Raw genomic sequence first — 12,574 nt, 5'->3', positions numbered from 1 at the left:
GGAGTTTTTTTTTTTAATGAGCTTTAGCTGTTAACATGCCCTTTTGAGTTCCTGTTATTTACGTAGTTTGCGGTTCTTGTGTTCAGCAGTTACATACTAGTTAACAAATTAAACTCCCTGAGCCTTTTTTCCTTATTAAATTTGCAAAGTATAGTGTCTGGCACACAACCTAACTAGACGCCAGTAGGCTCACAACTGTGGAGCGCGCCACTAAGCAGTTTCAGCCCTTTGACAGTTGAGTGGAAATTCCTTAATAGTGACCTCACATTAAAAAGTTTCACAGGGTTAAGAGTAGCATATTTTGTGGCTACTTGTGCCTGTTTTAATAGAATGTGCTTAAGTCTCAGCTTTAAGAACTGAGTCAATCTGGTAGCTCTCAAAACTAAAGTTTCTTTTAACCTACTAACCGAAGAGGAAGTAGTGATTAATATCTTTTAAATATTAGTGCTAATACTGCCTGGTTGCTGTTTTTGTTTTCTTTTCTTTTCTTTTCTACCAGCTAGTACGTATCTCGCCTGCACGGCAGAGCCTGGCAAGCTACCCGTGGCGTATTTGATATACCAAAAACAGTAACGATAGGTCTCATTTCCCTGACCCTGAAAGAGCCTCCAATCATTGGGAAAGACGAGTATGGAGAGGCTGCTAAAATCTCAGGGCTGAGTGTAATAGAGATGTTACTGGTGCCCACTCAAGTAAATCCACGAACAACAGGATGACGTAATACAGTGATACAGTGATCAGCTAGTATGTAACTACAGCCAATATGGACTTAAATTCCCTTTATTTTTGTTTTGGTCAGAGAGGGGGGGGTTATTGGGTCTCACCCTGCAGTGCTCAGGGGCCACTCCTAGCTCTGTGCTCAAGAGTACTGGTGATGCTCAGGAAACCATTTGTGGTCCCAGGGATTGGACCCAGATTGGCTGCATGCAAGGGTCTTACCTCCTGTGTGGTCACAGTTCCTTTCAAAGGTCAGGTTCCTTCATGGTGCCAAATCCTCTGGCACAACAGCCTCTTAATGGAACCGGCGGCCCTGCTTCCCTTCCCAGATACTGTGTGTTGCCTGGCTGTCAAAATGGGCTTGGGCACACAGCAGGCAGGGCGCTTTCCTTGCATGTAGTCGACCCGGGTTCAATCCCCCAGCATTCATATGGTCTCCTGCACACCACCAGATGTGACCCAAAAACAACAAAAATAAAACAGATCCCCAGAATGGGCTTATTAGTAACCCTATAGTGATACACCCATTTATTACGAGGGGCTTTTTACTCAGAATCCTGTCTGAAAGCATGTGGGGGGAAAAGACAAGTTTTCCATAGACCCTGAGGGCGGCCAAGGGCAGCTGCAGCCATCTTCTCTCCTCTCCGTGTTCAGCCAAGCTGATCGATCAGAACAGGTGATGAGTTGTGCTTAGATTCCAGAAAATTACCTAAAGATTGACAAGGTCTCTTTTGGAATGCTTTTTGTTTGAAAACAAAAATTTTAGAGGGATTTTTATTTATTTTTTCTTTCTCAGTCTTGTAGTATAATTTGTGTTTGCTGTGTGAAGAAAGCGCCTCACCCAGAATTGGAATTACAACATGCTGCTTCCTCCTATTTTTGAAAATTACAGCTGGTGTGTGTGCGTGTGTACTCACTAGCGTGCAGGGACACACACACACACACACAGCATTTTACGGGGGTTATGGGCGATCGGATGGAAGAGCAAGTTGCTCTTCTAACCATCCTGTTACCCAGAGCTTGGTGTAAAATGCCTGGTGGCATCCATGCTCTCGTAAACACACTCCTCAGTTGGTCAGTAGGATTAGCCCAGTGAGCTAGATGTTAAAATGATCTATCTTAGCCGCCTGCCCATGACACCACCCCCCCCCCCATAACCTTGGACCTGTTACAATGAGAGAAATTCCTGCTTTTGCTTCTAGTAATTTATTTAAGGAAAAGTTGTCAGTGTTTTAGTAATAGATGAATAATCTTTGAAGTGACATTTTTCTTAAGTTTATGCAGTTATTTGCTTAGGACAGATGCTGATGGGAAGTTTTCTGTTTAATACAGTATTTTAATGGCTTATAATTTCACAATGATAAGTTCTTATTAACAGGATTTTGTAACATAGGCGTGAATATTTTAGTCAGGTTCCAACATCAAAAAATTGTTGGGGCCGGAGTGATAGCACAGCGGGTAGGGCGTTTGCCTTGCACACGGCCAGCCTGGGTTCGATCCCCAGCATCCCATATGGTCCCTCGAGCACTGCCAGGAGAAATTCCTGAGTGCAGAGCCAGGAGTAACCCCTGTTAGTGGGTGTGACCAAAAAAAAAAAACAAAAACAAAAAATTGTTTTCTGAAATTTTCAGATTAAATTTGTAGTGGTAGATTTTTTTTGTCTATGTTAGAGAAGAAATAATTCTGAAATGCCAAATTATTTACTCTCAAAGAATTTTTTTGTTTAGCCAAAATAAAATTAAGACTCAGGTGGGGGCTGCACAGGCTTTGCATACAGAACCTCAGGCTTGATCCCTGGCCCCACATGTCCCTGGGCACTACGAGGAGGGTCCCGTGAGGACTAATAAATATGGCCCCTGCAGGAAAAAATTTGTGTTGATTTGTTTTACATAAAACTGTCATTTGGGTCAAATAGACTGTAGAGCAGGAAAGAGGAAGTACAGCCTTGAACACAGCTAATCTGGGTTCAGTCCCTGGCACCTCATGGTCCTCCAAGCCCTGCCAGGAGTGATTTCTGAATACCATTTGGTGTGACCCAAAAAGAATTAAAATGTTTTTCTAGAATTTAAAAGTGTTTTGAAACTCTAAAATGATCAATGAGAAAGGCATGATCTGACGTGCCTTCCTAACTTGTGTCAATTTGGAGGCCAGGGGGCAGTGTCAGTCAGTGGGAAGCAATCCTGTCGGGCCCCGACGCCTGCTCTCCTGATAGTGTCCACTGCAGGTGGTAGTTCCCAAGAAATTGTTGAGGCCACTGAGTAACTAGACAGGCACCAAGTGACTACTTGGAGCTTTGCTAGATTGGGAGAGGCAGTGCTTCAAGAAGAACCTAGTTAACTGCCAGATATATACAGGAATATAATAATATATGTTAATGCTTGCCTTTCCCAATAATTTTAGTTTGGGAGTAAGTGTTATTGGCAAGGTGTAACATCTTGTCCCTTGTAATGTTTATCCTTTGTCAAAGGCATCTTATTTACTCAGGGAAATGAAGCAGCTGGATCTGGTTCATACGGGGTGGTAGCTATTTGTTTGGGGGCCACATCTGGCTGTGTTTAAGGACTGCTTCGAGCTTAGTGCTTGTTCCAGTCATGTTAGAGGAACTGTGTGGTTCTGGGAATTAAACTCAGGGCCTCATGTACAAGGCAGGTGCTCTACCACCAGGCCATCTCCCCAGCTTACCATCCCTAATCATTGCCTTAAAAAGAAAGTTCACGGGGCTGGAGAGATAGTACAGTGGGCAGGATACTTGCCTTGCACACAGCCAATGTGGATTTGGTCACATAGGGATCACATATGATCCCTGAGCCTGCCAGGAATGACCCCTGAGCGCAGGGCCAGGAGTAAACCCTGGGCACTCTCTACCTCCTCCACCAAAGGAAAAGAAAAAGGAAATTTCTCTTCATCTAATACATTATACCAGGGTGTTCTTGATTTGTGGCGGCCATACAGTAACAGCCCGACCTAATATGCTGGAATAATTAAAACCCCCTGCTGTTTCTCAGGGGTCCTCTCTCGAGCCTCCCTCTTCTCGTGCTCCATTTCTCCACGTGCATGCCGGGGGGAGCTGCTCCTACGCCCCACTGCTGCCTCCACAGCTGCCTGAGCCAGGAGTGGAGGCGTGGGCCGGAGAGTGCCAGTGCGGGACTCACGGCCTGGCGAGGGATGGAGACAGCTGTAGTTTCCTCAGAGCCTCTGAGTGAAGAGCTTGGCCCATTTGGCCTCGACCACAGTCCAGAAACAGGCGCGCACACCCGCTTCCTTCCCGCCCTCTCGCCCTCCTCGCGTCGGGGGCAGGACACCATCCCTTTGCCTGCTGAGAAGAGCGAGGAGAGAGAGCATTCTGGGACCAGGCCACCCCCTCTTCCTTCCGCCCCAAGCCCATTGTCGCTATTCTCCGGGTTCCAGAGCTACGGCTTTTTTTCTCAAGGACATACTTGGGTCTTCTAGAATATTTCCATGTTATTTTCATCTGGCCGGCGCTTGGCTTTTGTCAAAGCCCTCAGGCAGACATTGTGACTGTGGTTTGATGATGTTATAAAAACAACCCCAACTGAATAAATATTAAAGCTCTTACAGTCTCTAGTGAACATTTTATGCATCTGGGAACATCCAATCTAGCAGATAGAAGAGCACCAAGGAGCTGATGAAAAGGAAGGTTTATGGTAGAAAAGACTTAGAACAAGGAACTTACACTAATAAAACGTGACAGTGTCTTCCTTTTAGGGGACAGTCAAATAGGTCACCTCAGGGGTGCTGACCAGATGACTCCTGAGTTAGTTAAGATCCCATTACTAGGAGAACTTAAACTATACTTAAGTCTTGGCTCTGTGATGTGGGGCTTAGCATAAGTAACTCCGTTTTGGGACTGTCGTAGCTAACAGGCTTGCTGTTTTCTGAGTAGTTCTGAAAATGATCAACTGAAGGGCCAAAGGGAAATTGGGGTGTTTGATGGGAACTTGCCTATCAAGAGTTCCTTGAGGTCACTCCAGAGGCAGACTATGTAGTGGATTTTTTTTCTCATGGCTTCTTTCTTTAATTAAATTTGTATTTGAGTGGGTAACTGATAGGGGAGGAGTGAGAAGAACTTCTCTCCAGAGTAATGGAGAAAATGGAGTGATTTTCAAGTGTCTCGGCCAAAAGGCTGAACAGGAAGATTGTCCTCCTTGCCGGGGCCCTATAGAGAGAGCAGCGTGTCTCTCTCCCTCTGTCCAAATTGTATTTCTTTTCTCCACATTAAGTATAACTCCATCCAAATGATCCTCCCGGAGATTTCATTCTAAAACTTACACACATTATTGTAATATGCCAGGCACTGTTTTTGTTTTTGCCTGAGAGATACGTGTGATTTTTATGGATGAAGAATCCGAAGCACAGAGAGGTCAAATATCTTGCCTAGGGTCACACAACACATAGTGATGGACCCTGAAATCCATCCCAAGGGTACATCATTCCAGGATCTGGCCCTCGGAACCTTGTTCTGAACCATCCTCTCTATATCTTAGGGTTCAATATACCATATTCAGTAAAGACTGTTTTGTTTTAAAAGACTCGTGGCCTTGATGCCCAACTTTGATTTTTTTTTTTCCTCATCATCTTTAAACGCTGATGCTCTCAAGGTCTGACCCAAGACTCCTGGGCATCCCACTGGACCTGCAGCACCTGAAAAGCTGATACTGTTTACAGAGGCAACTGAAACACATTTTATTGATTTTGCGCTCTTTCTTTGAGTGGAGAGTTTTCAAGAAATTCCATAACCTGTGATATCTCAACAGACTAAAAACAAAATATGAGAATCTATTTGTTTTCTCAATAATGTTGAAGAAATTTGTAAAAATGTGAACCATTGGCATGAGTATATGTCAGGTTTCTTAATGGAGTAAGTAGTAAGAAAGTCAAATGGGGTACAACTGGCATTTGTACGGAGCTGCTCCTGCTCAGGGCTCAGGGGACCACGTAGTGCATGCTGGGGTCAGACAGTGGCCTCCCTCCTGCATGGGCTGCACGTGCCCGTTGAGCCCAGACCTAGGCCTTTAAAATAGAAGCTCTCCGGTTATATACATATTGGGAGCGGTCTTGCCTGGTAGTGTTCAAGGGCGACCCCTAGCCTGTGCTCAAGGATCAAACCTGGTAGTGCTGAGGGACCGTATGCAGTGCCAGGAACAGAACCAGGATTGGCCAAGTGCAAGGCACAAAAGCCTTAACCCCTCTTATATTATATCTCTGGTCCCAGTAAGATTTTTTAAATATAATGTTTCTCCAAAACATCAGAGAACCTGTAATTTAGTGTCCAACCAGTGCTCGTCGAGCACGGCTGTGGTGTGGCACTTGTTAGAAATGCAAAATCTCAGGTCCCACACAGCCTGCATGCCAGCGCCCACGCGGTGTAAGGCGATTGCACAGTGAAGGATGAGAGATGCAGGCACAGAACCTCGGGACAAACTTGCCAGCAACGCCAAGACCTCTAGAGAAATAGAGCCTGCTGTGGCGTGGGAGAGTCCTCATCCCAAGTTCCTGCCGTCAGAGAGCGGGTGGCGGTCTCCTAGCTGAGATTCTGCAGTTCAGCGCTGTATCCAGTGGCTTTCCTGTCTACACCGAGGCCGTTACATCCTCATCGAAACCAGCAGTTTGGGGACTAGAGCGATAGTGCAGTGGGGAGGGTGTTTTTGCCTTGTACACAGCCGACCCTGGTTCGATTCCTGGCACCCTATAGAGTCCCTGAGACCACCAGGAGTGATCCCTGAGTGCAGAGCCAGCAATAAGCCCTGAACACAGCCAGGGGTTTCCCTCCCTAAAAGAAAACACCAGCAGTTTACCCATAATAGCAGCTTTTTGGAGGAAAAAATAAAAAGCAACAACTTAAAACACTGTAATTTACAAAGTTGTTCATAATACAGTTTTAGGTATTCAGTATTCCAACACCACTCCCACCACCTATGTGCCCTTACCTCTACCAGTGTCTCCAGTTCCACCCCCCTGCCCCCTCAGCAGGCACTAATTAATTTACTTTACACTGCTCATTGCAACATGTCTTGTACTGGTGTTGTGAAGCCCTGGGCGGAGGAGTCCTGAGCCGAGGTTACTGGGCCTCTGTTACTGCGTCCACTCAGGAGCTTATTGGGCTTCTCGGTGTTTCCATCTAGTTCTCCTGCTTCTCCCTGGCTGTTAGCTCTGTGAAGCTTGGAGGTGTTCCGCTGGGCTTTGGAGGGGGTGATCAGCTGCAGGGGTCCCTGGCCCCTCTGAGATCAGTCCTGAACTGGGCCGATTCCCCTGCAGTGGGTGTGTGGAGTGCTGGGTCTTCGGCACTGTGGGAACTCGTCTGCCCCCATCCCACCTAAGGGCCCAGCGATCTTAGCCAAGTAGCGGCCAGGCCTTCCTGGGATAACTTGGCCACTCTTGTCTTTCCCCGAGATGGCAGCATCTGTACCAGGCCCTGACACTCTCCTGGAGGCGTGTTAGCCCCAGGGCCGGGTCCTGCTTCCTGACTGTTTGGTTTGCAAGTCTGAGAATTTGCACTTAAACTCCTTCTAGCTGATGTGGGGACACGGCCTCTGATGACCAATGGTCCATCAGAAGTAAAGTAAGCAGTCTGTCCCTGGTCGAGTAGTATTTATTCCAGTGGCCACAGAATTACCTTAAGCCTGTACAGCTATGGAAGAGCTGTCTTAAACTTCCATATTTTGAAATTTATTGGAAAATTGTTTAATTTGCATTTTTTTCCTAGTGGGCATTTGTATACTACATGGAAACGTTAAGATTTCAGGCTGGTCTTTTAAAACACTCTTGTTCTGTAAGAACAGGGGGCAAGCTGTGGTTCCATTTCCTTCATTATAAACTGAAATGTCACCTGAGAGTTTCAGCAGATGCGTCAGATTCTCTCTCTGATTAGCCATGCCGTCCCTCCACTTGGTCACAGAGCTGCAGAACCCAGGAACAGGAGCGCCAGCCTGTCCCACCCAAGGCATGAGGCACGAGGCTAGAGCCATAGGCTTTCCTTTGCTCGAAAGCTGCCATAAATCCCTGGTCTGGTGTCAGTTCCCAGGCTAAAACCCAGGGCTGACTTCTGAGAGGAAGCTTTCTGCAGGGTTTTCCGAGCAAAACAGGTGTCCGATGAAAGGTGTGTAATCCTTGAAGATTATCTTACCCCCAGAGCAGCCAGTGACCCCCAACTCACTTAATCTAGACAGATGGGAGCTGGCAGTAGCTTAGCCAACGTTTACACTTCTGAGTTTGAGGAAATGCATATGGTTTGGGTCCTGGTGCGCCAGGGCTGCCTGGTTTTTTTGTCTGGGGCCACACCCAGCATTGCTTAGAGCTCACTCCTAGCTCTCAAGCGACCATATCTAGTGCCCAGATTGAACCCACGTCAGCTGCATGGAAGGAAGTGCCCTCCCCACTGCACTAAGGTCCGGCCTTGTTGGGGAATCTTTAGGCACATCCAGACCCTTACAAAGTGTTATTCCACATCTGGTCCAGTCTTAGACTTGAAATATTACTGGCTTAAAAGGTAGGAACATTTCCTATTAAATGAGAGTTTAACCTGGCAAATAATTTTCAGGGATTTCAATTAATTTGGGGGTTTGGGTCTGCAAAAACAAACTTGACCTTACCTACATAGTCCTCTATCCTAGTGGATCTAACTACACCAGGCAACACCTCTGTATTTTTCTTTCCCTTGGGGGAGAGATTTCAGACACAAGAGATTAGCAGTAGTTAGCATGAAAGCTGATAGTCTCACTGCAAATCTGTCAGCCTTCGCAGAGGTGAGGTGAATTTTGGGTCCCGTGCAGGAAGCTTGCTTAGAAATGCTTGCTTTTGGAGGCAGCACATTGTTCTTCCTTGCTCTGTAAGCAGGCACCTGGTACTGTTTCGAATCTGAAGGGTGGTGACCTGTGCACTGACTCCAGTTCACCTCTCCAGGGTGGGCAGGTCCCAGGCAGCTCAGCAGGAAGCTGGTCAGTGTGAGTGGGGAGTGCACCACCCCCATCAGCTCTGAGCACAAAGTGGGAAGTGCTGTTCACTAGACAACTGAAAGGGAATCGTTTTCACCAGCAGCTAATTATATTGCAGCTTCTGGGACTTGGCCTCCAAACACCATTTGGTTTCCATCGGAACAGCCAGGCTTCCCCAGGGATAGTTCAGGTTTTCTGATTGAAAGTATCTTGAGTTAAGGAGAGATGTTTGAGCACCTCAGGAGCCCATCCACTGGGGAGTGTTGTACTTGTTTCAGATGCTTCAGGATAATGCACCAGCTTCCCAGATAAGTGCTTTTTATTTCCCCGAATCCTAGATCTGTTAGTTGGGATCTTCTGGGCAAGTTAAGAGCCGCGACCCCGTCTCTTAGCTACTCAATAAATAAAATGTTCTTACCAAACATGTCAGTGAATGCCACTTTGAGAAGTCTAGAAAATGTAAAAGGAAACAAAAGTTGGCAAGAAACAAATTCTCTAGAACATTCCATGTTCTGAAAGGTCTGCAGCAGCACCATGCCTGCTGCTGGTGGAACAAAAATTTTGTGCACCAGCCTGGTCGAGAAGAATGACAGGATTATTTTCCTTCTAAGCTAGAAATCAACATCATAGAAAAGATTTTCACCGGGAAACCAATGATTTAACTTTGGTCATTTTGATGGTCCAGATGGATTCCATCTAAACCAAAACATCTCCTTTTGGTAGAGACCTGTGGATCTGCACCTAAAGCTCTCTAAGGGGCGTCTGGGTCCAGGAAAAAGAGCAAGCTCCCATCTGCGGTCCGTGCACAGAGGCAGCCCGGGGATTCGGTTGGGGCGTGTCACCTGGAACCCTGCTTCAGCTTGGAGTTTTGGTTCGAGCCGCCGGTCAAGCTTCCCTGTGGCATTGCTGACTGCCTTGCTGCGAGGTCTTCCCTAGCAGAGGCCACATGCAAAAGCATGGCCAGGGAAGGCCAGTGGGCTCCTGTGCCCCACGGCTGGGCTGGTCAGGCAGAGCCTGCAGATGCTACAAGCCTTGGGCCCAGATCTTCACCACCGAACCCAAATTGCCTCATGGCCTAGCCCAGTGTTTGTCATCTGTGGCCCCCTGTGAGATATTCCAAAGCAGCCTCTAGTAAAAATCATGGAGATGTGAGGCTAGAGCCATAGAACAGCGGGCAGGGCATTTGCCGTGCATGTAGCTGACCTGGATTCAACCCCTGGCACCCCACAGAGGCCCCCAAGCCCACCAGGAGTGATCCCTGAGCACTGCAAGGTGTGGCCCCAAAATAAGCAGAGTCATGGAAATTGGGGTGTGGGGTAGGCACAGGATAAAAACAGGGGGCCAAGCAATGTGCATGGGTTGGGGATTGGTGCAGGAAGGGATTCTGGCTGAGAAACACCAGCCTGGCCAGTTTAGGGACAGGCCCGTGAAGTGTAGCTGCATAGTCTCAGGGTGTGGAAACACTAGCATCCATGTGAAGTATGTTGCAACGGGGCTGGGGGTAGGTTCTGGGTGCTTCCTTTGAGCTCCAAGGATAGGGATTATGGGAAGAGAGGACAGAACAAAGAAGTCGACGTGCTTCCTGGGGAAGGTTGTCGCCGCAGTGGGGAGAGGAGGCAGGGCGCTCCTGCCTTCTGAGGACTTCAGCAGTGCAGAGATCTTTATGCTACACTGAGGGGGGCTTTCTCTGCCTAACACAGGGTTCCAGACCCCACCGAGAACCAGTTAAAAACAGGGGCAAGGGAGTCTCACAGTCACTGCAGGACCTTTAATTGTGGGATCTTCGGACAAAGGGCAGATTGCTTCCTACCCACAGAACTAAGGTTCTCTCTCCCCTCGGAATCACAGAGCCGAGCCTCCAGCCGACTGAGTAAATTTCTCAGCATGTGCCAAGCACTTAGGAGGCAGGTGACGGATGTACCAATTATCTGCATTCTGAGGTTTGGACACCCTTTGTGCTCTGGCGACAGAGAGCTCCTCTGCATATTGCCAGGGCATGGTCTGGGCTGGGTTCAGCACAGTGGCCGTCCCTGTTAGCATTCTTGACAGTGTTTGTGAAAGCCGCTGCATGCAGCTGAGTGACGTGTTGGCAGTGGTTTGACTGTAAAATCTTGTGATGCTTGTTTGCATCCAGTCGAACACTTTGTATTTACACATGAGTTAAAGAGACAAATAAGTCAAAAGAGCCACAGCCAACGCAAAATATATGCCTATTGTTAACAGTGACATTCAGATTAAAGCCATCAACATGCAGAATAGCCCCCCTCGATGTGGGGTTCCGGCTGGATTTCTTGCTCTCTCTATTTCTGCATTATGTACAGTGGTTTTTGAGAGGCAGTCAAATGTCCTAGTCATCAATTTCTCCTTGTAACAACAACAACAACAAAAAAGAAATTGAGAAAATTCTTAAGAATGCAGCCATTTTGGAAATGTAGATAAAGAAGAAAAATGCCGAAGATTTGGGAGGCTTAAGAGCAGCATGATTTTGTAATTGCTGCCACCTACTGTATGTGGTTGATGCTTCTTTAAATTTAGGAACTTCACGAAGGTGAGGCTGTTGAAATAGATAATTAGAGCAAGGTAGACATTATTTGCTGATAGCATTTCTTCTCTCTTTCATAAGTAGCTCTTGATTACCGAGACAGCAGCTAGCTTTCATTCATTACTTTCAAGTGGGTTTAAAGTTTTTCCCACGTGAAAGTTGCTTTGCCAAGGAGCCTCTGCAGCCCTGTGGCAGAGTGTTGGGGGCTCCCTGTGGCCAGAGTGCCCGGCTCTGCACGGAACAGTGTGTTAAGGAAGTGGTTCTCTTTCACTTGTCGGAGCAACAGTCTCAGGTTGGAGTAGACATTTATTTTCATGAAAGAGATGAAAAATAGAGCTGGTGGGGGTGCCGTGCATGGCAGAGGCTGACTTAAAAGGCTTTCTTTTATTAGTTCTCAAACAAAGCTTCAGATCAGCCGCTAGTTAAATGTAACAGGCAGTAACAATCTATGTCCACATAGTCTCTTTCTTTTATTAAGGCCCAGCTGTCAAAGGGTCATTAGGTCCTTCCTGTGGAAAATGACTTGCCCATTAATGTCTGGGGTGGTCCCTCAACAGGATTTCTGAGTAAGTGCCTGACATTTAGTGTCAGAAAGACCCTAAAGCTGGAGGGGGACCTGGACATTGAGCCCTCTTGGAAGCAGTGTCCTTCGGCCTATGCGTTAGCGCTGCCGTGATGTGTGCTGCAGGGCACTGGCTGAGCTCCGTGAAGCCACTTATATTATCACTGTACAAGATTCAGAAGCATAAACTCCACAGAAATCAAACTGCTGGAAAGAGATTAACATAAATGCAAATGAATGCCCTTCTCTCATACGCTGTTTGCACCTTGTTGCTGCTTCTGTTGACTCAGGTGGCCGTGCCCGGTCCCTGGGAGCACCACAGTCAGCTCTTCCTTACTCTTCCTGCCCTAGGCTACTTGCTCTCCAGGAGGGAAGGCCAAGCTGGCTCTCCAGAAAAGCCGCTCTCCGACCTGGGCCGGCTCTCCTACCTGGCCTACTGGAAGAGTGTCATCTTGGAGTATCTCTCCCACCACCACCACGACAGACACATCAGCATCAAGGCCATTAGCAGAGCCACAGGCATGTGCCCCCACGACATTGCCACGACTCTGCAGCATCTCCACATGATCGACAAGAGGGACGGCAGGTGAGTGCTGGTGCCCGCATGGCATGGCTGCAGGTGGCGTTCCAGTCTGAGCTGGCTCCGGCCAGAGAGAGAGAGAGAGTACTCGGGGCGCTTGCCTTGCACGCAGCCTATCCTGACCTGCCCCCTGGTACCACGTGACCCCAACCATCACTGGGTACAACCTTGAAGACACCCGCAACCACCGAGGTGGGCCGGGGAATCTCCGTCACCAGGCC

The 12,574-nt window shown here is 47.6% G+C and overlaps 1 protein-coding gene across 7 annotated transcripts in view; it reads left to right on the top strand.

The window, feature by feature from the left end:
- KAT6B (lysine acetyltransferase 6B) overlaps positions 1 to 12,574 on the top strand; it is a 205,613-nt gene that overhangs the window by 182,581 nt on the left and 10,458 nt on the right. For all 7 annotated transcript variants that reach the window (XM_055130258.1, XM_055130256.1, XM_055130257.1 and 4 more), the window contains one exon: positions 12,125 to 12,359. In XM_055130258.1, coding sequence (XP_054986233.1) covers positions 12,125 to 12,359 — 235 coding nt within the window. The remainder of the gene's footprint in view (positions 1 to 12,124; positions 12,360 to 12,574) is intronic.

This window comes from Sorex araneus, chromosome 3 (genome assembly GCF_027595985.1).
Source record: "Sorex araneus isolate mSorAra2 chromosome 3, mSorAra2.pri, whole genome shotgun sequence".
Classification (NCBI taxonomy): Eukaryota; Metazoa; Chordata; class Mammalia; order Eulipotyphla; family Soricidae; genus Sorex; species Sorex araneus.
This window is presented reverse-complemented; position numbering and strand designations above follow the sequence as displayed.